General features: G+C 41.8%; 1 protein-coding gene across 7 annotated transcripts in view; it reads right to left on the reverse strand.

Annotated features, from left to right (window-relative positions):
• The window catches only part of LYST (lysosomal trafficking regulator), a 250,417-nt gene that overhangs the window by 13,484 nt on the left and 212,180 nt on the right, over nt 1-24,753 (reverse strand). For all 7 annotated transcript variants that reach the window (XM_058696217.1, XM_058696216.1, XM_058696215.1 and 4 more), the window contains 8 exons: nt 23,677-23,743; nt 21,845-22,001; nt 18,410-18,550; nt 15,337-15,554; nt 10,431-10,661; nt 8,295-8,484; nt 4,865-5,001; nt 1,872-1,970 (listed from right to left, as the gene is read on the reverse strand). In XM_058696217.1, coding sequence (XP_058552200.1) covers nt 1,872-1,970; nt 4,865-5,001; nt 8,295-8,484; nt 10,431-10,661; nt 15,337-15,554; nt 18,410-18,550; nt 21,845-22,001; nt 23,677-23,743 — 1,240 coding nt within the window. The remainder of the gene's footprint in view (nt 1-1,871; nt 1,971-4,864; nt 5,002-8,294; nt 8,485-10,430; nt 10,662-15,336; nt 15,555-18,409; nt 18,551-21,844; nt 22,002-23,676; nt 23,744-24,753) is intronic.

The following is a 24,753-nucleotide window of genomic DNA, read 5'->3' on the forward strand; positions in this document are numbered from 1 at the left end:
AGCCTGGAGCCTGCTTCCGATTCTGTGTCTCCCTCTCTCTCTGCCCCTCCTCTGCTCATGCGTGCGTGAGTGCGTGCTCTCTCTTCCTCTCTCAAGAATAAACATTAAAAACATTAAAAAAAAAAAAAAAAAAACCTTAAAGGATAGTAAGAATGGAAGGAAGAACCAAGCACAGGCTGTTCAAAGGGTTGGCAAAAACAAAAGGAAAAGTAAAAAGAGAAGAGGAAGCTAGTTTCTAAACAGGAGTCATGGTGCAAAGTCATCTGAGTGTGCAAGCACGCAACTGCTGTAGCGGCGGGGCTCCGAATATGTTTGGAGGAGAAGGAAACCGAAGGGTGAGCTTTGAAGACACATGTGCTGTCAGCAGTCAATATTAGAGATGATATAAATTAACATCCACTGTAGGCCTTTGGGAACGAACAGGAGACATTCCCAGAGCTCAGATGCTTCTCTGCTTGCTTCCTCATCATTCTTTCTGTTCTGGTACAAAAGAACTTACCCCAGGCCCCTTCTCCCCGGCTCTGACCTCTCCTCCCAGACTTTCAGACCCTAAACTACACATACAAGTATTTTCCACCCCCCAAGTTACCATTCTTTTCTTGCCACGTTGCTGGTTTCCTGTGCCTGAAAAACTCTTTCCTCTTTTCTCTACTTAGGAAACTGATCCTTTCCGATCCAGCTCAAGTGTAACTTGTCAGGTTTCCTGACATCCGGCCCCTCTCTGGTGTCCTTCCAGCCTGGGTGCGAACTGTTCTCGGGGCACATACCTCACTCTCCTGTGAGAACCCGCACGTGCCCATCTCTTGTGAAGAGCCACCCCCACGGCCCACCTGCACCACGACAGCGGCCTCTGGGCTTGGCACACCCGCCTCAGGCTCATACGCCCCAGTGTTGCTCCTGGCAGGTGCACAGTGGGCTTCCTACAATGCTGGTTAGATCAAATTATACCTGCTTCAAGCATTTTAATGGTCCCTTAGGCTAAAAGACAGAAACACTATTATGGTCATATTTATACCCCAAGAATCATGGCAAAGAACCTTAATAAGAGTTTAAAAGGGAATAAACTTGGACAGAGAAGTAAGAGGAACCTAGCATCACCCCATGCTAGCAAGACCAGTTTACCCAGTAAAACATATTTAATAATCTAAGAAAGAAAACTGCAATGGGGTGGGGGTGGGGCGGAAAGCACAAGAAACAAGAAAGTTCTAGAATAAAATAATTACTGAGTTATTACCCTAAACTTGCTACGTACCCTCAACAGCACCACAGAGAGTTGATTCAAGAAAGAACAACAGTAAATTAAAAATAAGTATTGCATAATATGTCTTTTCTTCACTTCACTGCTTTATAATTTAATTTTCAAATTCCGGAAATTCAGCAAATGGCTAAAATAAATTTCTTTCAGAAAGTGGTAGAAATCAAGATGGGCTATTTGGATTTTGCTGCAGTCCAGAGGCTGTAGGAAGGTTAAATATTAGAGGTTCTAGACTTCCAAATTTTACAGAATCCTGTGGTATACTCCTAGACGTTCAGGTCGACACCGAGAATACACGCAAACGAACATCACAATGTGATGAAGAAGTATCATCACAAAAGAGATCATGACTCAAAATGCCATCTGTCTGTGACACCAAAAATAAGATCTTTATAATCATTTTCAGAAATTTTCGTGATCCTAATAAACCTAAAGAGTCAGATACGTGACCTTTTATATTTTAAGAGCTTGTGTGAAGAAAAGACTAAAGAACAAAAGATTAGAGTGCAAACATTTCCAGTTAATCTTCTACAAACGAATTATACTTCATAAGCATTTTTTTCCCCTCACGAACAGGAAAATCCCAAACTAGCCGCGACATGAGCCCCAGGCCTACCGTGCTGCTGGTGAGCCTGTTTGCGTAGGCCGTGATGACACCACATTTGCTCCCAGTAAACAGCTGGCAGCTGTCAGGTACCCAGGCACAACTAGTCACCTTTGAAAGGGGACAGACCAAGGATCAGCGTGTTTAAAAGGCAGGAGAAATGTTTCTACTTCTCTGACAATTATTTAAAATATATATAACCACAACATTTAATGAACATTTTACTTGAAGTGATTAAAAAAGGGCAAGATATAATAACAGAGTATTCTGTAACTTTAAGCCAGATGTCTAAAGGCTATTTCTGAGTATTATAGTATATCATCATCTATGATTTTACATTTTCCTGCGCGCGCACGCACACACACACACACACACACACACACACACAGAGTCATCTGTTCCTCAGAAGTTTAAATAAAACGATCCAGGCTGAATGTGTGTGTGATGTGTGCCTGTGTGCGGTTTTACACATTTACCTGATTTTTACTTTTTTTTTCTTTTTTCTGCTTCTAGTGGGGAAATGGGGTACAGTCAGATAGAGGTATTGCTTCTCACAGTTCTAAAGACTCTTAAATAGGAGGAGAAGGAAAGATAGAGGTGGAGAAGAAAATCTCGGATTATTCCTTTGGGGCTGTAAACCCTTCAGTCCTAACCAGGGAGGCCCTGTTCAAGGCCACTCAACTCTCTGCCTACTGAGTCTTCCTCTGGCTCCGGGCACCAGCTGACCCCCCCGTCCCCAGTGGCTCTGCTCCCCTGCGTCCCTTCTGTAGTCCCACCTGCCCCACAGCCCACGTCCCCTGACACTGCACTGTGCTGAGAAGACAGAGGTCATCAGCCACAGATCTCATCCTCTCCCCTCCTTTGCGCCTCAAGTGTCTCGGGGCTTCTCCTGATTTAGAGAAGAAAGCCCCTTGCTTTGAAGGCCAGCCCCACCCCCACCCAGTGTTCCGCAGAACCTTTGTCTGTACTCTCTCTGAATTTCAAGCTGTCTTTTGCTGGCTTCTTCCCCTGGACCTGTACATGTGCTCAAATGTCCACTACTTTCTTCACCCTGGCTCTCCTTAACCTTCCAGACATCAGCATCCAGTGGATCCAATTTTATTTTTTGAATTTCTTTCTTAAATAGTTCTAACTATTTGTAAGGGTTAATGTTTCATGACTTCTTTCTTAGAGGTCTTCCATAAGAACAAAGAGAAAATGTATTTATTTTTTATATATAGAATAAAACTCACTGTCTTGCAATTACCGTATGGGTCTGCCGAACTCTTTTGTAAACCTAAGTTACAATTACAGGGTTTTAGGAATTTCATCTTCCCTCTGGCTCAAAACACTTTGCTGTTTCATCACTGTGGGAGTTATTTCATCAATTATTCCCAACGATGCTAACACAAAACAAGCAAGAAAATGAAGAATGATGGATCTCCTGGAAGGATAATGTACGATGTGAAATGAACTGTCATCCTTTGGTTTTCTCACTGCATTGTCCAAAGAGTGTTGTCATCTTTCAAGAAAACATAAAGGAAGGCTGGAGACACCATTTCTGTAGTCTGCTTTTAGCTTTCATTGAACACAGTTGGGAATTCAGAATTTTTCATGTTCTACTGATAATAGAAAAGAGAAGAAAACTGACAGGGGACTATGTTTCACGATTCTGAGATCAGTCAGAAGGTGAAGGCAAGGGGATGGCAGGACTCCCATCTCTGATGATGAGGATGCTGATCGCTGATCGTGGAGGTGAGATCGGAGTGTGAGTCCTCAGACAGTAACATCCGGGATGAATTTTCTCAAGCTAAGGAACTGCTGAGGGAACGATAGGTCTCTAAGGATGAAGATAAAATATGGCGCTCTCATCCAGGTAGCCATTTGACTGGAAGTTCTTCATCACACAGTATTTTTCTAAAAGAATCTGGATGATCCTGTTTTGCTAAAAGGGCTTACAACAGTACTCTTTTGTTCTTTAATGATATGCTTGTGTGCCAAACTTTACGTGATAGAAATTAATTTTGTGATGCTCAAATGCTTACGAAAATTTCTAATAAGGTGGTTTTTCATTGTCCTTTCGCTTACTTTTGTTACTTTACTGGTAACCAGATAACAAAAGGTCATGACCTTTTCTTCAGGTATTCTGAGGGTTAAGCAAAGGAGTCACTGCTCTCCTTTCTTTCACCGCCCAAAATCCCCACAAAACAGCTTACTCCATTCTCACGTGCCAGGGAATGAGAAAATGTTAGGACACATAAATAGGCACCAGGTGTTATGTAGATAATGGAAGTCAGAAAATGGCAAAAGAATTTCCCACGGAAAGAAAGTCACAGAAAGAGGGTTTAACGTACAATTTACTATGGGAAAAAGTTGTGGCAGTATTGTGTGCCTGTTTGTGTGTGTGTGTATGTGTGTGTACATATGCAGTATATATACTATATATATATACAATTGGAGACATTTTTACAACAGCTTTATGAGAGAGTAGTGGGGAGTCCCATTACCCCAGTTTCAAAGAGGAGGAAAGAACCTCAAGTTTGGAAAGGTGAGGGTGCTTGCCAAAGGCCACACAGGAAATAGCCAAGCTGGGACACTAACACGGATCAGAGGGCTTTCGCTGGGCCCAGTGCTCCTTCTACCCCATCGCGATGCCTAAACGCCCAGTCTATTTTGCAAAAACCAGGCAGAGAAGATGGCACTCTGACTACAGAAAATGACACAGTGACAAAAGACAAGCGAACACTGAGAAGGAAGCAATGCTGATTTTGTTCCAACAGCTGACGCTGACTCGGTGATTATAACACTGTCTCTGTGAGGTACTGGGGAGAGGACAGAAGCTGGGGACAAAGTCAGGACGGCAATGGTTGGGAAATCGGAGCGCTGGAAACAAGGCAAAGTCCAGCATTGTCAGCTTCTGGGCTGGGTTAACTGCAGAATGTTAAAAACCAGCTGCTACCGGTCTGACTCCCTTTTAAAGCATTGTGTTTAATCAGTATTATAAAGTACTTCATAAAAAAGTTTACCTGATACTGTTGAGAACTTTGTATAAAGTTTATTGGAGGCTCACTTTGTTTGCTCTTCAACCTTAAAATGTTATCAGCATATCCCCAGCTCAGGATGGCTGACCACTGAATGTCGGTACTGTTCATGCTTCTCACACCTGGAGAAGGAGAAATGAAAAGTGTCCGGTTGCCATCATTCCACTGTTACCGGCAGCCCCCCAGAATGGCGGGTTAAAAGCTGAAGTTTACATAGCAGAACATAGTATCTTTCCAGTGCAAATCACCTTTATATTCATAAGATGGACCGATTTAAATTAGTTTTATTCCTTTCATGCTAATGGGATTCTAAGAGCAGAACTCTATTTTTTTTTTTCATTTGTGATGCTTTGGCTGGGATTTGATTTAGTACTAAAATATCTGTTAAGGAATTTTTATAAAAGACAATGATAGTCAGGCTTACTCTATTCATGTTCTATGACACTTGGACTTAAAAAAAACAAAAAAACAAAAAAACTAGGGACGCCTGGGTGGCTCAGTTGGTTAAGGTCATGGCTCAGGTCATGATTTCACAGTTGGTGAGTTTGAGCCCCGCCTTGTGCTCTGTGCTGACAGCTCAGAGCCTGGAGCCTGCTTTGGATTCTGTGTCTCCCTCTCTCTCAAAAATAAATAAACATTAAAAAAAAAACTTAAAAAATAAATAAATATAAACTAGATACTACTTAAATAACTTTGTAGATACCACCTGCTGAAGAATCAGTATAGACAACTAACTATCAATATTAGAAAGAGAACATGGCTACCTTAGAAGCAATACCTGTCCTAGGAAGGGTTCATTCCATCCTGTCAAGTGCAAGGGCTTTGCATAGCAGACTTTGATTTAAAGAGGTTCTGTTTTCTCTTTTTTACAACATAGTTTTATGTCTTTGGGGGATAAAGATTTGGACATTCTGACATCCCTTTTCAGTACTATTCAAAATCTATTCTTGTTGGTGGGCTGAATATAGGTAATGCAGCATAAATGCCACACCCGGTACTGGCCTGAAATTTGGATTGCTCAAGCCCCTTTCGGAGAGACAACGTGCTTTATTTATTGCAGCACCTATATAATGAGCCCACATATAGAGGAATAAAACAAATGAATATTTGTTGAAAGAATCAATAGCACAGTGAAAATGTAATTCACAGATTGGTTTTGTTTTGTCGACTATAATACCAAATGTTGACATCAGTTTTGCAATAAAGGAACTGGAATATACTCACTTCATATAAGCTGCTCTAAATATAAGCTGCTGGGGAAAGGAACCACATTTCGGGAGTCTCAGGGCCTCTCGAATTCCACCATAATGCCTGGCATGCAGTGGGTACTCAGTCAACCAAGTGTTCAGTGAATGAAATACATAATATAACCGTTCCCAGTTTCTCATTCCAGCACTTACAAGAGGCACCACCTTTTTTTTTTTTTTAAAGAAAAATAAACTTCTCCTTTACCGATTAGAATAGTGAAATTTAAATCGCAGTTTGTAAGAAAATGGCTTTTTCAGCATGCACAGGCTTGGACTCAAGCCCCAGAGGCTGATACAGTTGGCTCAAATGGGACCCAGGCAAGTATGTTTTGAAAAAAAGCATCTCAGGCACTTCTGAGGCACAGTTTACAAGTAATTGGCCTATCCTGGGTTTAAGATCATCAAAAGGATCTCAGCTTAGTTGTTACATTGTGTTATGCATGTAGAGCTTAGCAGAACCACACAGTTATTTGATGCAAGGGTGCGCCACACCACGCAGCTGTTAGCACACGACCGAACTCTCATCTGCAAGCTGAGCCCTCACTCCCGCAAGGCCGCTGTGGAGCACTGGGCTGTTGCGTCCCGGGTGCAGCGGCGAGTGCACACGGTCCCTGGGCCCAGGGCGCTTACAGCCTGATGGACATGTACTAAGCACTTAGAAGGAGTCAGGCACTGTGCTCATCATTCCCCGCATTATCTCATTTAATCTTAACAGCAAATTACCTGTGAAGTAAATCTTTCTGTCATTCCCATTTTATGGCTCAAAAGCCAGGATTCAGAAGGTTTAGGTAATTTTGCCAAGGTCAGACAGCTGCTAAGTAGCAGAGCTGGGACACAAACTCAAGGCGCTGTGCCTCCTGAGGCTGTGGCCAGGTCTGTGGCGTCCCCTGCACGCACCTAGATGCCAGCAAATCCCAGACGTGTTTCGCAAGGAAACAAAGCGTAATCTGAACGAACAACAGCTATTAAGGGCACACTCACTAAGGGCTCTGGTTGAAATGGCACAAATAAGGTAGACTGACGACCATATTTGACATATTTTAGTTCACCGTGCTAAGCGGTAACAATAGCCCTTTCTCTTCTGCTCAACGGAGACAAACTTCAATCCACTCTAATTTATTTTTCAAGGGAAATTATTCACACACTTTGGTACTTTAAGTATTATTAGCAGCAAATTAACTTGTAACACACCTCACAACTAATTGTAACATACTCATGAAAATAAACTGCTGATATTACAGTAGGTATGATTAAACAGATTTGCCTTACCCTACTAATTCACTAAACTGAGATAAAATGATATATGCAGCCTCTTATTACAAACAAGCATAAAGGCAATCACTGATTCCATGATACAGACAAGAGTAAGTCTAAAAGAACTGTGGCCCAGCCAGCAGACTTAATTTCCTTAAGTGACCTCTGTCATAACGCAGTGCTGCACGTGCTGGAAGCCAGCTGCACGGACCCCCAGGAGCACGGTATATCAAAAATAATGTTAAACACAAACATTGTGACTGTCAACAGGCGTCTATCTAGGCCACAGGCTGGCTTTTAGGTAAATCTGCACACGCCTGATATGAACAGATGAGCGCCCCAGGCATTCATTCTAGTGCCCAAAGCCCGTGCCTAGTAAGTAGGGAGAGTTCTTTTATAGTGAACGAAATGGTTAATTACGTTAACCATGACGTAATTACAGCCCTTTTCCATGTGTTGCTGTTAGCGAGTTAGGGCACAGAGGCTGAGACAAGAATTGCTTTCCAGGCATACCTGTTTTTAAGACCTATTTTCAAGGCTATCATGACTTCCTTGTTTTGTTTTGTTTGTTTGAATCTCATGACTATACCTTCTGAGGTACTAATTTGCTAGTCTCTTCTGGGATTCAAGGGCCTCAGAAGATATATTTCTACAGGATGCTTTCATCTTGTGAGCATAACCACACGATACTTGTTCTTGGCTTTGACTCCTCCTCTTATTTCAAATGGCACTGCATTTAATCCCTCCCCCCCACCCCCCGCCAGGTGGTATGTTTAATTCCTACTTTGCACTAAATAACCACACATTTGAATGATTTTCACCATGGACTCAAGACTGAGAAATAAAATAGTAGCACAGATGAGCTGGAAACAGTCAAATCTCATGAGAGAGCTACTGAGAATGTTTTCTTTTACCTTGTTCTTTGCTGTATGTCATCAGCAGACAGAAATTTCGGGACAATCCACAGATGGCTCTGGTGGGCAGAGCCTGGAGAGAACCAAATCTTTCTCCGTGGGGCTGGCTGAAGCAGACCACAGGTACTGGAGCACTTGGAGAGCCTACATACTCCCCCCACTTCAAGCCTTTTATCCACGACAGAGGGCTCTAAGAAGAAAGGAAAAAGTCAAGGGTAGTAAATAGAGAATGACTTCTAACTGAAATTCTAAACAAAGAGTAAGCAACCTGATTAGAAGCCCTTTGTAGGCAAGAATTATATTCTACTTTTTACTGCTCTATGCTTAGCATATGGAAATCTGTGTTCCTTGTTGCTACATGCAGGGATGAAAGTACAGATGGGGCCCCAGTCCGCATGCAGCTGGGTTCTAGCTGGGCCGAGGGGCAGACGAGAAACAGACAGACGCACAGACAATATGGCAGGTGGTGAAGCTCTAGGAAGAACAACGGAGAAAGGGAAGAGAGCAGGGAACGAGGGGGTTACTGTCATAGACTACGGAATGAGGGAATTGAGGAGGGGACATCTGAGCAACACCTCAAAGAACTGGGAGAGCAAAGTGGGGCTGTTGTCCGGGGACAGGCCGTCCCAGCTGAAGAGAATGGCGGACACATGGGTCCTCAGTGGGAACGAGGCGGGTGGGTGCCACGTTCCCGCTGCAAGCGGATATACGGCTCAGATCTATGTACCAACCGCAAACAGCTGATTAACACTAAGTATTAGTAGATGAAATCGCATTTATTACTTTTCAGGGATGTACTATTAAATTATTTTGACATGGTAAAATAATGGATTCCACTGAAAGACACAGACCCTGGTAATGATAATTACAGTGATTTGTGAGGCTTCAAAGTCTTAAGGGTTACGTTGACAAATAAACATGAAACAAAAAACACAGCTTTCAACTATGAAACACAACTTTGGTGATCTGGTTTTGGCAAAACATCATACTGATGTTTTCAATTTGAATTTTACTGGTTGTATCACTTTTGTTTGTGTTCAACACACACATGTGATATATGTGAGCTATGAGTATAAAGAATTTCCAGGTGTTCTTTTTTTTAATGTTTGTTTATATCTGAGAGAGAGAGAGAGAGCGTGTGCACACGTGCGTGCAAGCCAGGGAGGGTCAGAGAGACAGGGAGACAGAATGTGAAGCAGGTTTCAGGCTCTGAGCTGTCAGCACAGAGCCCGAAGTGGGGCCTGAACTCATGAACCATGAGATCATGACCTGAGCCGAAGTTGGACGCTTAACCGACTGAGCTGCCCAGGCGCCCCTAGAATTTCCATGCGTTCTATTTGTGTTCTACATTTAGTGATTTAAGTAACCTTATTTTAAGAAGTGACTGTCAAAACAAGGTCTGTGAAAACCATCCTTACACTGGGTCACGGTTTATTGTAGCTGGAGACACGCCGCTTTACGTCACGTCCAGGACCCTCACAACCTCCTTCCCTCGCCTCTTTGCTTTCTGCTGCAAACCTTTACAACGTCTGACAGTTCACAGCCTCCCATCTTATGCTACTTTGATAATGAGAATTTAGCTGAAGGTTAGAATCCATTTTTCTCTTCAGGCTTGTTTGCTCTACTTCTGTATTTCAGAGGAAAAATCATGCCTATTTTCCACTTTAAGAGGCAACACTTCGTCATCACAGTCTGGTGGGGCCAAAGATACACGTAAGGTTCTGCTTTAATTGTGAACCAAACGTTCACGCTTCTGGTCAGTACTTTTGGTGGAAGATGGTAACCAAGACCCTGCCACGCCCACGCTCAGACTATTCTCCAGTCCTGGACGGTTCCCCTCCTCTGGTGTGCGGGTGCCTGTGATGCCCCTGCCTTGTGAGGCTTTCCCTGGGAATAGCCCTCTGGGAGCCGGCCGTCTGAGCGGAGCTCCCCAAAGCACTCTCTCGTGTCACTGACACAGCATCCACTCCGAACACAGCGGCGCTGTTAATGGTGTGCACCTGTGCTCACTGGCTGGCGCACACCTGTAGGCCGAGGCCCTGTTCACTGGGGTGTCCGTGGAGTTGCGGAGAGGGCCTGATATCTCTGGAGTTGGATCAGTTTTTGCCAAATACTATTAAAATTCAAATGACATACCGGGTAGGTAATTTCTTTGACCTGTTCTCGGGTGTCCCTGAAAGCAAACTGTACTAACAACCCCACGGCAGCAGGGAGCTCTCCTTCGATGTTGAGCTTGGATCCGGGTCTGCTCGCATGGGCCGACTGGAACAACTGACGAGGGGTCTGGCCGTAAGTTTTTATCATGGTTTCTAGGGCCCGCCTCTGAACAGGGTCTTCAACTGCAGACACATCCATTCCGAAATACGTCTGAAGAGTAAAAGGGAACAAGAGGTGGTATATACAGAGTGAGATTGGCAACGACACCAATGGGGAAACAACTTGTTTTATTCTCTAGGTAGTAGTTTACTCTTCTCTATTTCAATGGAAATGGCTTTTAATTGTGTTTGATCAGTTAGTAATTATTAATGGTCTTGATGAGATAAGAAGAGAAGTAATCAGTGTTCCTGAATGAGTGAATGAAAATTATGTATCTGGACTGATGGGTGCTAATTGTGTATGTTTATAAAATTGATTTTTAATTTAACCTCAAAGAATGTAAGACTTCATTTATATGCACAGCAGAGGATATCATCAACAAAATGAAAAGGCAGCCTACTGAATAGGAGCAAATATTTGCAAATCATATCTCTAATAAGGGATTGATATCCAAAATATACAAAGAACTCCTACAACTCAACAGCAAAAAACAAAACGAAGAACAACCTGATTTAAAAATGGGCAGAAAATCTGAATAGATATTTTTCCAAAGAAGACGTCCAGATGGCCAACAGACACATGAAAAGGTGCTCAACGTCACTCATCGTCAGGGAAATGCAAATCAAAACCACAATGATATATCACCTTGCACCTGTCGCTAGTATCAAACAGATAGGAAACAAGTGTGGGTGAGGATGTGCAGAAAAGGGACCCTTGTGTATTGCTGATGGGAATGTAAATTGGTGTAGCCATTATGGAAAACAGTATGGAGGTTCCTCAAAAAATTAAAAATAGAAGTACCATGTGATCTAGAAATTCCACTTCTGGGTATTTATCCGAAGAAAACAAAAACACTAATTTGAAGAGCTAGCTGCACCCCCATGTTCACTGCGGCATTATTTATAACAGCCAAGCCATGGAAACAAGCTGTGTCCGTTGATGGATAAGTGGATGAAGAAAATGTGATACACACACACACACACCACACAGGAATATTATTCAGCCATACAAAAGAATGAAATCTTGTGACAACATGGATAGACCTTGAGGGCGTTATGCTAAGTGAAATAAGCCAGAGAAAGCCAAATACATAGGATACCGATTATATGTGAAATCTAAACAAGCAAATGAACAAGCAAAAAATGAAAAAACTGAGCTCATAGGTACACAGAACTGAAATGAGTTAAGGTGGTCAAAAGACACAAACTTCTAATTATGAAATAAATAAGTCCTGGGGATGTCATGCACGGCACGGTGACTATAGTCAATAACGCTGTATTGCATATCTGAAAGATGCTAAGAGAGTAAATCTTAAAAGTCTTCATCACAAGAAAAAAATTCTGTAACTATGCGTGGCGATGGTTGTTCATGAGACTGTGGTGCTCATTCCACAATATATATAAATATCGAATCATTATGTTACATCAGAAACTAAGATAATGTTACATGTCAGTTATGCCCCAATTAAAAAAAAAAAGACAACCAAATGAGGTTTTTCTTTGGACTTGTCTTTCAGTGAGGACTCATGAAAATATAACCAGGATGTTCAATTAAGCTAATCTAAAATAACAGCTTCTACAGGCAGATTAGCAAGTGGACGTACTTTTTCTGTAACCACCTGTCAGATATTGGTCAGAAAACTAGAGTCAAGAGGTCAGCCAAAATCATTTCAGGGGGTCAACGAAAATGACGAGACAAGGTAACTTTCAGCTTATGGCAACACAGGGGCAGAAGAAAAGAGGAGGACCCCGCCCTGCCCCAATTTTCTCAATTTGTAGAAATGAGGACTAGAAGTTCAAAGCCATTTGTATCAGCCTGAAATTATGTGATATCCAATACTCTTTTGTTCTTCGACATTAATATGCTCCAAGAAAGGTTTTGATTCCTCTTCTCCTAAGACAATGGATGGTTTCACAGGAGGGTTTTCTGTTGCTAACTCATGTAGGGGCCAAGGGCAGGCTGCCCCAAGATGGGCTGCTTTGGCATACTGATTATTTTAAATAAAAGTTACTTAAGAGACCGGCTGTGCAAGGAGACCCAGACCCTCCTCTGTCCCCCTGAGAGCTTCCTCCAGTGGCAGGAAGTAAAAAGACATCCTTATCACCAGAGATGGGAAATTTAGAGTGGAGAAGGTTGCATAAACAATTCTTGTTACTTTTTACTAACCTACTACCCCAGCCCAAATTCTGTTTAGAAATCCTTACTAAATGAAGCTCCCAAAGTTAGGTTTTCTTCGTTTTGTCAATCCCTCACAGATTTATTGTCCCTTTGTCTAAAAAGTGTAAAAACTGCCTGCCTGGGTCTTAATTTCATTTTTGAGCCTCTTTGTGCACGTAAGTAAACTTTGGATTTTTTTTTTTTTTTCCCTGTTAAGCTGTCTCATGTATATTTAGTTCCTACTCCAGCAGGAAGTGCCTTGAAGGGTGGAGAAAGAATTTTTCATTCCCTTCACTCACATATGCCATCTTGGGGATGTCTATGGATCTCAGCTATTGAGGCATATTTTCTCTTAGTAAGGAGCCTGGATTTTTGAGGCCTATAGGCCTCCTGTTTTCCTGGACTGAAGAATCAGGACTTTGAACACTAGTATCATTGAAACCCAAGCAAAGTCTTTTTGATTTCCATCCTGTAAGCTCAAGAGCAACACATCTATGCCTTATGCATCCTCGGAGAGGATCAATTTAATCCTGATTTCCTGTCCCTGTGTTTGCTTTGGAGGTTTTCACACACACTGAAACTGACTACAAGTTGGCCAGAGAGAAGGCTGTGATGAGCCGCCGTGTCCCTTCGGCCTCCCTGGGCCGTCTTGGTGAGGCTGTCGGTGGAGGACAGAGCACCGCTCGCTCTCCTCTGCGGGAGGCAGAAGACCGGATGAGAAACAACGCCAGAGTATCCCATTCTGACTAAAACATGGTAGAGAGGGCGGTGTCCTCCATGCTGTCACCCTTTTTAGGACATGAAGCTGGAGAGAAAGGGGGGTTAGGGCAATAATCGGACTGGACGTGGGGTAAAAATTCAGGATTTGTCACAGTCCTGTTCTTTCTTCCTCAGTGTTGGGGAAAAAAAGACTGTGTATAATGTTAAATTATGGAAAAAAATCATTCGTTAAAGTGATATCGAGGAAAAGGCAAAAATGAAGTTAAGTACGATGTTGGCAGCTAGTTCAAGTGTGGTGAAAATTCCAGGCTCTTTACTGTAAAGAGTGCTACACTTTTCTCCTTCCTGCTGTTGTCTCTGAGAGTCGGATGGGGAGCAACATGCATGTCCTTCTTAGCCGTCAGTAGTTGGGTACAGACCTGTCATGTTTTGTGCAGACCCACTTGTACAGGGTAGCTTTTAGCATTTAATCAGGCATAGCCAATTTCATTACATATCTAGACATAACGTTTCTATAAATGCCAAAATAAAATTTCAAAGGTTCTTCAGAAACTAAATAATCTTCAACACTCACCACCACTGCCATCACAAGGGATTAAATACTTGTTATAAGTGCTTATCTAAGCATGGTCATTCTTTTTATTATTATTATTATTTTTAATGTTTATGAGAGAGAGAGAGAGAGAGAGAGAGGCAGAGAGAGGGAGACACAGAATCTGAAGCAGGTTCCAGGCTCTGAGCTGTCAGCACAGAGCCTGACGTGGGGCTCGAATTCACTAACTGTGAGATCATGACCTGAGTGGAAGTTGGACGCTTAACTGACTGAGCCACCCAGGGGCCTCTCAGGATTATTATTTCTAATAGCAAACAGATACTAATTAAATATCTAACAATAGGGGATGGTTAAATAAATTATTGTTATATGGCCATCCTAAGGAACAGTGGTATAATATAAATGGAATGATATATATGTATAAAAAAAGTCTGGAAGGTGGTTTTGATATTTATCTCTGGATAGCGATATCAAAGTTGATTTTTAAACATCTTCCTTTTGCAGTCTGTATTTTATACATTTTTCTAACGAGGCACAAATATTGTTTCTGTATTAAGGAAAAATGATGCCATTTCAAAAGAGAATGCACATGTAGGATAGTGTGCAGGAAAGAGTTAACGTGGCAGGCCTGAGCTGCTCTCCTTGCAAAGACCCGCTGTAAGGCTGGCCCTTGGCTGCTAAAAGGGAACACAGGTTTCAGGAGAGTTCCTGCCGTTTCCTAACTCATAGGAGGGGCTCCCTGTGCCTCAACTGTTTGCACAAACGATGTGCTTATACTGAACACCTGCCTTCCTTCCGGGAGTCTGGGATTTCAGTACGTGTGAGAGAGAGTACTTACATGACCAGCCCTCAATATAAACACTGGGCTCTGAGTCGCTAATGAGCTTCCCTAGCAGACAACAGCACACGTGTTGCTGGAGGAGGTCAGTGTGTTCTTTGTGATCTTCTGGGAGAAGACTCCTGGGAACCTGTGCCCGGTCTTCCCCAGATTTGCCCTATACATCTTCTCCTTTTGCTGATTTTGTTTTGTATCTATCACTGTAATAACTGTTAGTATGACCATACGCTGAGTCTTTAAGTCCTCATTTAACCTGGGGATGGTCGGTCCTGAGGAACCCGCAATAGATAGATAGCGTCTTTTTTTTTTCTTAGTTATTTTTAAAGAGGCGAAATATAAAACCTGAAAAGTCTAGTGCTATTGCTAATTCTCTTTGATTTTAAAGAAACAGCCTAACAGCTAACCCTTCATTCAGGTTCTGCCTTACATAAATGCATATTTTTAAAAAAGCCACTTACAGCAGGATGAAAAACATTGATGGCTTGAACGGAAGCCTTCCCTTTTTGCTTATACCCGAATACCAAGTCAATCCATTGACAGATGTTCTGGGACACATAGTCAGACTCTAGAGCCTGTCGATGAATGAGGATAAAAAGACGGGGATCGTTACGTGCCCAAGGAGGGAGGTTGACGTGATTAACCCGTTCACCGTTCTGACGCACACCAAAATCAAAACCTAGAAGAGAAGAGTAATATTAATGCTTATCTCCCTAAAGCATGCTTCGTTTGGCCTGAGCAGGGTCTTACGAGTTTCCAGAAACAGACATTACGTCCTATCACCAGGAAAAGCAGAGGCAAAGACAATAGTAACATCATTGTTCATTTACTTACTTACCTACTGATAGAGCCACGTGGGTGAATGCTATCCTAATTAAATTTCAGATTTCCAACTTTATCCTTCTACCACTTTATATCATATTGAAAAAAAACAGCAGAAAATCACTGCCCACTAATTTCAATATTCCACTTATCAAAACTTCTAATGTATTACGTGCTCAAATATCTATTCAATTATAAACTTGATTAAAATCAAATTGAGGCTTTGTATAAGCATTTCTTAAACAGTGATGTTAACATCATAGTAAATTTAAGACTTTAGTTAGTAAATATTAGCATTCTGTCATTTAAAAAAAATGCAACTCATACAAACTATGCACATTCCTAAATGAACTGTCTATTAAGTTTATGGTAAGACTAGAGGTCTGTCCAGATATGATCTCTACTAAGCATTCCTATGGACACCAAAATTGTGCCTACACACTGAATAAGAACATTCTTCTATGATGTAGATAAGCTGTTTTCTAATTGTTTGGAAGGGTAAACAAAAATCTTAGAAGTTTTTGTTTTAAAAAACTGTCCTGAAAGAAATGTTGAAGAAATGTTTTTGTGCTACATTTTATGGACAGAAAATGTGGACACCATAACAGAATAAAAATGAAAAAGGATCTCTTCGAAGCTGATTATGCTCCATATAAAATTAAGTTGCTGTCTGCCTCCTTCTAGATCTTGTGAAACCAGATAGAAGGATAGTCGCTAAGTTTGGAAGTATTTTGAAATGATCTGGTGTGCAATATAAACCAAGGGCTTATATAAATTGACATGGAGTGCGGGTGGGAGCCCTCTCCAAAAGCTCAGCTCATCCTACAGACAGCTGCAGTGATTGAAGACAACTGGCCAAGAAACTGCAGAATCTGTGTGAGCAGCTTCGGGAGAAGCAGCAGGGATTTACGGATTTCACAGCAGTGAAAGAGGCACCCGAGGGCTGAGCTGGGGAGGGGCTGAGCAGCAGGGGGTCTGCATAAACCCAAATCATTCCCAACTGTCAAATGCTCTGGGGACACATCACACGGAGCAGATGACTGAAAGTACGATGAAAGGCTGATGGGAATGCTGATAGGAAATGACATGACGTACATTACAGCAAAACTATATTTTCCAAAAATAGCTATACCAGCACTTGCTGTGTTGCATGCTTTTCCCGGATCTCGCTACTCCCCCATCAAGTGGCACAGTCTGAGCCCCTTCCCTCTGAATGTGGGCGGGCACTTGTGACTGCAGTAGGAGTGCCACTACGTGACCACCAATTCGAGGTTGGAAGAGGCCGTGAAGCTCCCGCTCATCTCTCTTGGGACACTCGCCTTTGGAACCCTGAGTTGCCAGGTAGAATGTCCAAGCCCACCATGCTGTGAGGAAGCCCAAACCAGTCCACGTGGAGAGACCACATGGAAAGGCATGGGGATTACATAAAGAGAGATGTCCTTCAGCCCCCAGCTGTTCTGATCCCCTGGCTGGTCCAGCTCCAGTTAACCTGAATGCAGACACCCAGCCAAAACCACTAAAAGCACTGGGCTGAGCTGTTCCTGAATTTCTGACCTCCAAAACCTGTAATGATAATAAAATTATTGTTGTTTTGAGGCACTAGGTGTTGGAGTTATTTGTTATGAGGCCATAGATAACTGAAACATACACAGACAGAGGAAACAAGCATGGATTTAAGTGAGTCCCAAACTGCAGGTGCTGACCATTCTTGGAGGCTTCTCATCTGGGCAACATTATGAAACATGCTCCAGATAACTAGCAGCGTGGGTTTATTAATGATTCTCCAAACAGCTCCAGAGAGGCTAGTTAGTATAGAATAAAATTCCAAAGTAATTTTCCTAACATGAACTTCTCTAAAGCTATGACCATCAATTTCATATATTCCTAAAGGTCACACAAAAATATGGAATTAAGTAATGCACGAAAATGACCCACCAACATCTCTTAAGTGGTTACCTGATCTTCTATTAAAAAACAGGTATGGTTGGGCAAGATTGTTGGGTCCCTGGCATCACAGAAAATTTGATTTTATCCTCTACTATCCCTTTTTGGTATTAGATGATTTTGGTTAGGGTGTTTTATTTCTAACTTGGTCACTCCTCATAAAATTATTGAGATTTTAGTCAACTTACACTGTGCTTTCAATAAATTCATAACTTTAAAAAAACATTTTTTTATGTTTTTATTTTTGAGAGAGAGAGAGAGAGAGAGAGAGAAACAGAGCACGAGCAGGGAGGAGGCAGAGAGAGAGGGAGACACAGAGTCTCAAGCAGGCTCCAGGCTCTGAGCTGTCGGCACAGAGACTGACGTGGAGCTCGAACTCTCGGACGGTGAAATCATGGCCTGAGCCGAGGTTGGATGCTCAACCAACTGAACCACCCATGTGCCCCCATAAATTCATAACTTTAAAAAATAATGAGCATATTATAACCTTTGCAGTCCGAAAAAAGAATAAAGCAATTTCTATAACAAAATAAAAATACATGTTTACAAATACCCTTAACAGTTAAAAGTTACCCATTTTCCACACATATTTAGTCCTTTAAAATACTTAAAATTTTTGAGCTCACTTGGAAATAAAATCATATACTTGACAAATAAAAGTATTTCTCTTATTTGGGGATTCAAATTGTAGGACTTTAAAAAGCTATTTTTATTTTTAGAAAATTATAAAATAAGCACAGAAATATAAATTAGGAATGATTTACACACCTTCACGGTTGACTAAGAATTCTGGAAGATAAAAAAACTCTGGGATAAGTTCTTTGACATCAGTCATGGACTCAAAAGATGAGAGGCGCCAAGTTGTATTTGTAGAATGAAAAGTTCTGTCTGGAATGTCAAAACTTTGATCTGCAAAGAAATACAAGTAATGCAGTTAAGACACAAAGACCTTTTTCCATTTGAAGCTGGTTACAATTAATTTAGTTCTGCTACTTCAAAAAGATGAGAGTGATGGTCGTTTTGTTTTTCTACAGTTTCAAAGAGGTTATTCGTGTTCTTGAAAGGAAATAGTTCTATACATGAGACCGTATTATTTTAAATCTGTATTATGTTTTCTTAGTACATATAACCGAATGAATTTATATCATTTATTTGTTTAACTGATTATTATCTGTCTACCCAAGCAGAATTAAAGTCCCATAACAGCAGGGGCCTGGGGTATCACCCACAACTAGCACATACTAGGTGCCTGAAAATGATCTAATTCTTGAATGAATGAATAAACAAGGAAAATTAAAGTTCAAGTAGGTAAAATAGTTTTTTCCCCATCAGAAAGCAAAATTATTCCTCTACCTTTAATCATGAGGACTACTTCTTTTTTTTTTAATTTTTAAAAATTTATTTATTATTATTTTTTTAATGTTTAATTATTTTTGAGACAGAGAGAGAGAGAGAGAGAGAGACAGACAGACAGACAGACAGACAGACAGAATGGGAGTAGGGGAGAGGCAGAGAGGGGGAGACACAGAATCTGAGGCAGGCTCCAGGCTCCTGAGCTGTCAGCACAGAACCTGACATGGGGCTCGAACTCAACTACTGTGAGATCATGACATGAGCTGAAGTCGGACACTCAACTGACTGAGCCACTCGGGGGCCCCTGGACTACTGTCTTACTTTTTTTCTTTTTTTTTTTTGGAGGGCGGCATTGCTTTTTAGTAATGTTCCAGCTCTAAGCTAAAGAATAAAGTACAGTTTCCTATAAATCCAAATGAAACTAAGCACAGTCACTCCTTTGTTAAGCTTTCCTGGTGCAGACTACTAACAGTCAAGAACTGAGTTTGATTTTGCCTCTTTTCTGTCAACAGTTGTCAGACTTTGTAGCCACAGGGCAGGCCTAGAACATTAAATGACAGCCAAAGGCCAGCCCCTGAAAACACCGGCTGTGTAGGGCTTCTTAGGAACCATGTTGTACCATCTAAAATGTCCTTGAAGTTGCTGAAATTCTGAACAGATCTTTTCATGGAGAGAAGGTCACAGACTGATCTCAGCATCAAGCAGGCACAATTTTAAGAAGATATGTGGAATTTCTTCCCCAAGTCTGAGCTGCCCTGCCCTGCAACCTTTCCTACTACTTTTATTACTTTCTCATCTATTCTGTTGTCAGTTGGCTTTGGAGAAAAAAGAAGCAATCTAAATGGAATCTAGAAAAATTAAAGGCAATCCCTTAAGGCTGCGGTGGAGTCACAGGATCCAGACGAGACACAGCATCTAGACGGAACCGTGGGACCAGAGGAGCACACTGAGGGTTCTGTTCAGATTTTCACTTTCTCTGCTGTTTCTTAACTTAAAGCGACACTACAAATCCCTATAATCTAGAATGTGCACGTACTAACCTAGTGGTTCTTAACCTAGCACTTCTGTCCCCAGGGGACTTTTAGCAATGTCTAGAGGCATTTTTGGTTCTCACAACTGGCTGGGAGAATGCCACTGGCATCAGGGGTGTAGAGGCCAGGAACGGTACAAAATATCCTGTAACACAGGGCAGCCCTCACAACAAAGAATTGTGCAGCTCAAAACGACTACAGTACCACAGTGAAAAACCCTGGACTAAACCAAGAGTCTAGAGATAAATTCAAATGCCAACATAAATCATTTGAAGCTAAAGAGATGAAATTTATTGGGACTGCAGTAGCCTGTCCTTTTTCCAATCATCCTTAAATACAACGAAGAAAACTTAGCATAATAGCAGTGTATCTTTAAGAATCAAGAAATTTTAGTTGATTGGGTGTTTACATTAATAGATTCTTGGGCTACATGAAAAAAAAATGGAGGGAAGTAATAGTTCTATTACACACCTCAGTGGTCCCAAACTACATCAGAAGCATTCTTTTTTGTTCTGACTGCCGTGTTTTAATAATGGGATTCACAAATCAGAACATGTCCAGAAGGATTATCAGAATAGTAACAGGTTTGGAAACTAGAGCAAAAAAGATGGTTTACACATTAGTTTTTAAAACTCTTCCGTAAGTACAGAAAGTAAGCAAGTCTTATTTATTTTTTGTATTCCTTGCAGCAGCTGGGATAAAACCCTGCATACAGGAGGCTCTCAGCCTGATGTCAAATTAACTAAGGGTAATTAGCCTCAGGATAAACAGGACTGAAAGGGAGAGAGGGGACGGGGTAATAATCTTCAAATATTTGAACAGCTGTTGTGTGGAACATTTGTTCTGTGTCCTTACACAGGGAGAAATATAGGAAAGCCCCTTCTATAGGCCAGGTAGAGACAATACAAAAATGCATTCCTCCAAGAGGTTGCATATGAATAAAAATATCTAAAGAAGTTCAAGAAGGGTTGAGTAAGTGAGCGGATGACGATTCCACAAAGGACTGTGGGTGCCATGAGGAACTACAGAGCTCATACCATCGTTCTCATTAGAAACCGAGAGGTAGAGTATGTCCCTATTTGCACACAAGTCAGTAAATGCGTCTCTAAGCGATCTTCCGGCCTGCAGGCTGCCACTTAAAACGCCGAGGTAGATTATTAACTAGAAAGTTACTAAGGTGAAGGTGGCAGTGTGGCTCTCCTCTTAACTGGTTACTTGCAAGAAATTACAGTAACATATTCCCCCAATGTGATAACTTATGTGGCCTGAAATAACTATTAAAGTGAACATCTTTAAAAAGTGAATTTCATACCCATGGACAGGGTAGATTTTATGGTATATGAATCATATCCTAATTTTTAGAAAATGAATGGCATTTTTATAAGCTTGGACATGTCTAATTTGCAGCTAAAATTTGACACATTAGCAAGAGAATTTGGCCTACTACAAATTTTTGGAAGAGAATTTTACTGGAGGGATAAGTAGAATTCGTTTTCCTGTGGTTTTGTTAGTCTCAATACAGTCTCAGCAAGTCTGTCAGGTTTTTGTTTTTGTTTTTTCCTAATGACCCAACAAGATATTTTAGGTAGTTATAAGATAATCCTTACCTTAAAAGTAAGACAGAAACAGAGAGGATGGGGAGGGTGGGTGGGGGATGGGCTAGATGGGTGACGGGCACTAAGGAGGGCACTTGTTGGGATGAGCGCCAAGTGCTACATGTAAGTGAGGAATCACTAAATTCTACTCCTGAAACCAATGCCACACTGTACGTTAACTACCTTGAATGTAAAGTAAAAAAATGCGTTACAAAAATCCTTACCTTGGTAGGCTAAAAACATTTTCGTGAACGGAGGCATCCTGACCAGGAAGTGGAGCACCGTGCCGCTATTGGAGTAGTGGGAGCCGTAGTGGTAGGGCTGCACGGGAGGCATGGGGTCGTCCTCCCTGGCTCCTTTGCGGTACTCCTCCTCCAGGTACTGAAGGAAACAGGGAACCAAGACAGCGTTGGTGGCAAAGTGCTCCAGGAAACGCCGGAAAAGCCTCACCGGTTTTCTTTTCCATCCTCCGCTAGCACCCCTTTGACACCTTTCTCCATGGCTGCCCTCCCACCTGTGTTCGGACCGTGTCCCCCTCGGTGCCCTGCTGAGAGGCCTGGCCACTCAAGAAGCAGATCTCAGTCTGCACCTTCACTCTCATTCCGTCACAGGAAACTCACCTGTTCTGCACCCTGCCTCCCAACTAATGGCTTCTAATGTCTCAGTTGACCAAGCTGTCAATAAATGAGAGCAACTACTGTCACCAGAAACTCTGCATTTTAATGGATGAATTTCAAGCCATAATGCTATGTTCTTTAGAGAAATTCTCCAGCAGTGGAAAAGCAACGGCAATGGAAAAGCCGTATCACATTATTGAAATTCGTAGGCACTGATGTTTAACACTTTATGGCTGTCCTGCAATGTAGTTACACTGAGATAACAAAGAATACAGTGATTTTTCACTACTCCTATCTTCCCATCATGAAGTAGGAAGCTCAACCAAATATTTAATATCTGTCACTATTCTCATCTCCCATAGCTTCTGTGTGGCTCTGATAACAAGGTTGTGAAATTTGGAGTCACTTCTCCTGGATTCCATAGCACTGCCCCCTTTTCAACTGCTGGAGAATCAAGGAGTGGCAGTTATAAGATGCCTGGAGAGATCTTTCTGGAAATGTGACATAAAACAATGTGAATATTAGAAAACTGGTCCAGCTGCTCCTACCTTGATGCTGCTTAAGATAGCAGCCTGTTGGCTAATAGGTTTTTAAAAGGGTTTCCAGCAGAATTCCATTAATGTTAATTTTACAGAACTAGATAATTTATACTCTTTGAAAAATTTTTACATTTATTTTGAGAGAGAGCACGAGCAGGGGAGGGGCAGAAGGAGGGAGAGAGAGAGAATCCCAAGCGGGCTCCATGCTGCCAGCACAGAGCCTGATGCAGGGCTCGATCCCATGAACAGTGAGCTCAGGACCTGAGCTGCAATCAAGAGTCAGACATTTAGCTGACTGAGCTACCCAGGTGCCCTGATAATTTATACTTTTAAACCTTTAAAGTCTGGTAAATTTCTGCTAATAAACCAATGCATGATTTGCTGAATGTGAATAATAAGGAATTATGGTACATTATAAATAGACTGATATTATTATATAAATAAAACTAGGGAATACAAATAGCAGGCACCTGAAAATCTCTGTGATTAAAATTTTTAAAAAATGTTTATTTTTGAGAGAGAGCGAGCACACGTGCGTGAGTGGGGGAGGGGCAGAAAACAAGGGAGACACAGAATCAGAAGCAGGCTCCAGGCTCTAAGCTGTCAGCACAGAGCCCGATGCGGGGCTTGAACCCACGAACTGTGAGATCATGACCTGAGCTGAAGTCGGACGCTTAACCTACTGAGCCACCCAGGCGCCCCTCTCTGATTTTCTTTTAAAAGGAATGTATTTAACGTTTAAAATCATATAATGATTTCCAGTTGTCTGCCAATCAAAGCACTTTAAGAAGGGGAAAACAGAAAAATCAATACTATAAATTTAAAATTAGGTAAAACACCAGTCTATAGAATAAAACTTGAGTTTTCATTTACCAAAATATGAGGAAAAACTAAACCTACCTTGTAGGTGTCCACATAACGATCTTCTTTTTCTTTATATTGCACAGCTATAGGCTTAGAGAGATTTCTACAAATGAAGAGATGATAGAAAAACATGAAATGTTTTGATACTGGCAAGACTGAGCTGCCTACACATCCATATCCCGTAAGTAAATCAGTGACCGGCAAATACTGGGCTCTTAATTTAGTGCTCACACATGTTGCTTTGCAACTAACAGCCATCTTTGAAAATCATGATTTAGTCAATTGATTTAATCATGATTTAAGAGGTCGAATTTTTCTAAACAGATCCATACCAATATTAGGAATTCTTAAATTTTTCTTTTAATGTTTATTTAGTTTTGAGAGAGAGACAGAGACAGAATGCAAGTGGGTTAGGGGCAGAGAGAGAGGGAGACACAGAATCCGAAGCAGGCTCCAGGCTCTGAGCTGTCAGCACAGAGCCCGACACGGGGCTCGAACTCAGGAGCTGTGAGATCATGATCTGAGCCGAAGTCGGACGCTCAACCGACTGAGCCACCCAGGCACCCCAGGAATTCTTGACTTATGAATAATCTAGACAAGAAGAGCTGTCCCTCCTCCTCTCCCCACTTCCTCTACTTCCTTCCGAATCACAGCTGATGTTGCCCAGAGCAGTGGATTCCTGCCAAGCCCTGAAGTTCCTGTGCCCATTTTCCAGACCTACACCTATTAGGCAGTGAAGACAAAAGGGCAGTTTGGACGGGAAATATGATCATGAGGAGATGTTTTATGATTATTAGACTAGTTAGTGAAAATTGAAGAAATGACACTTAAAAATTTTTTTTAAATTTTATTTTAAGTAGGCTCCATGCCCAATGTGGGGCTTGAACTCATGACCCCAAGATTAAGAGTCACATGCTCTACTGAGCCAGTCAGGCACCCCAAAATGACACATGTGTAAAATGATCGAGTGGAGATTTGGAGTGTGAGTAGTGAAGTAAGTATTTTGCTATCTAATTCATAGCTAGGGACCGACACGAAGTTTCACAGCGTAGAGGATGTCTGCACGCGTGTAGGTGTGTCTGTGCTGGTGTTCACGCAGCATCAGGGAGGCGA

The sequence above is a fragment of the Neofelis nebulosa genome, chromosome 13, assembly GCF_028018385.1.
Source record: "Neofelis nebulosa isolate mNeoNeb1 chromosome 13, mNeoNeb1.pri, whole genome shotgun sequence".
Taxonomy (NCBI): domain Eukaryota; kingdom Metazoa; phylum Chordata; class Mammalia; order Carnivora; family Felidae; genus Neofelis; species Neofelis nebulosa.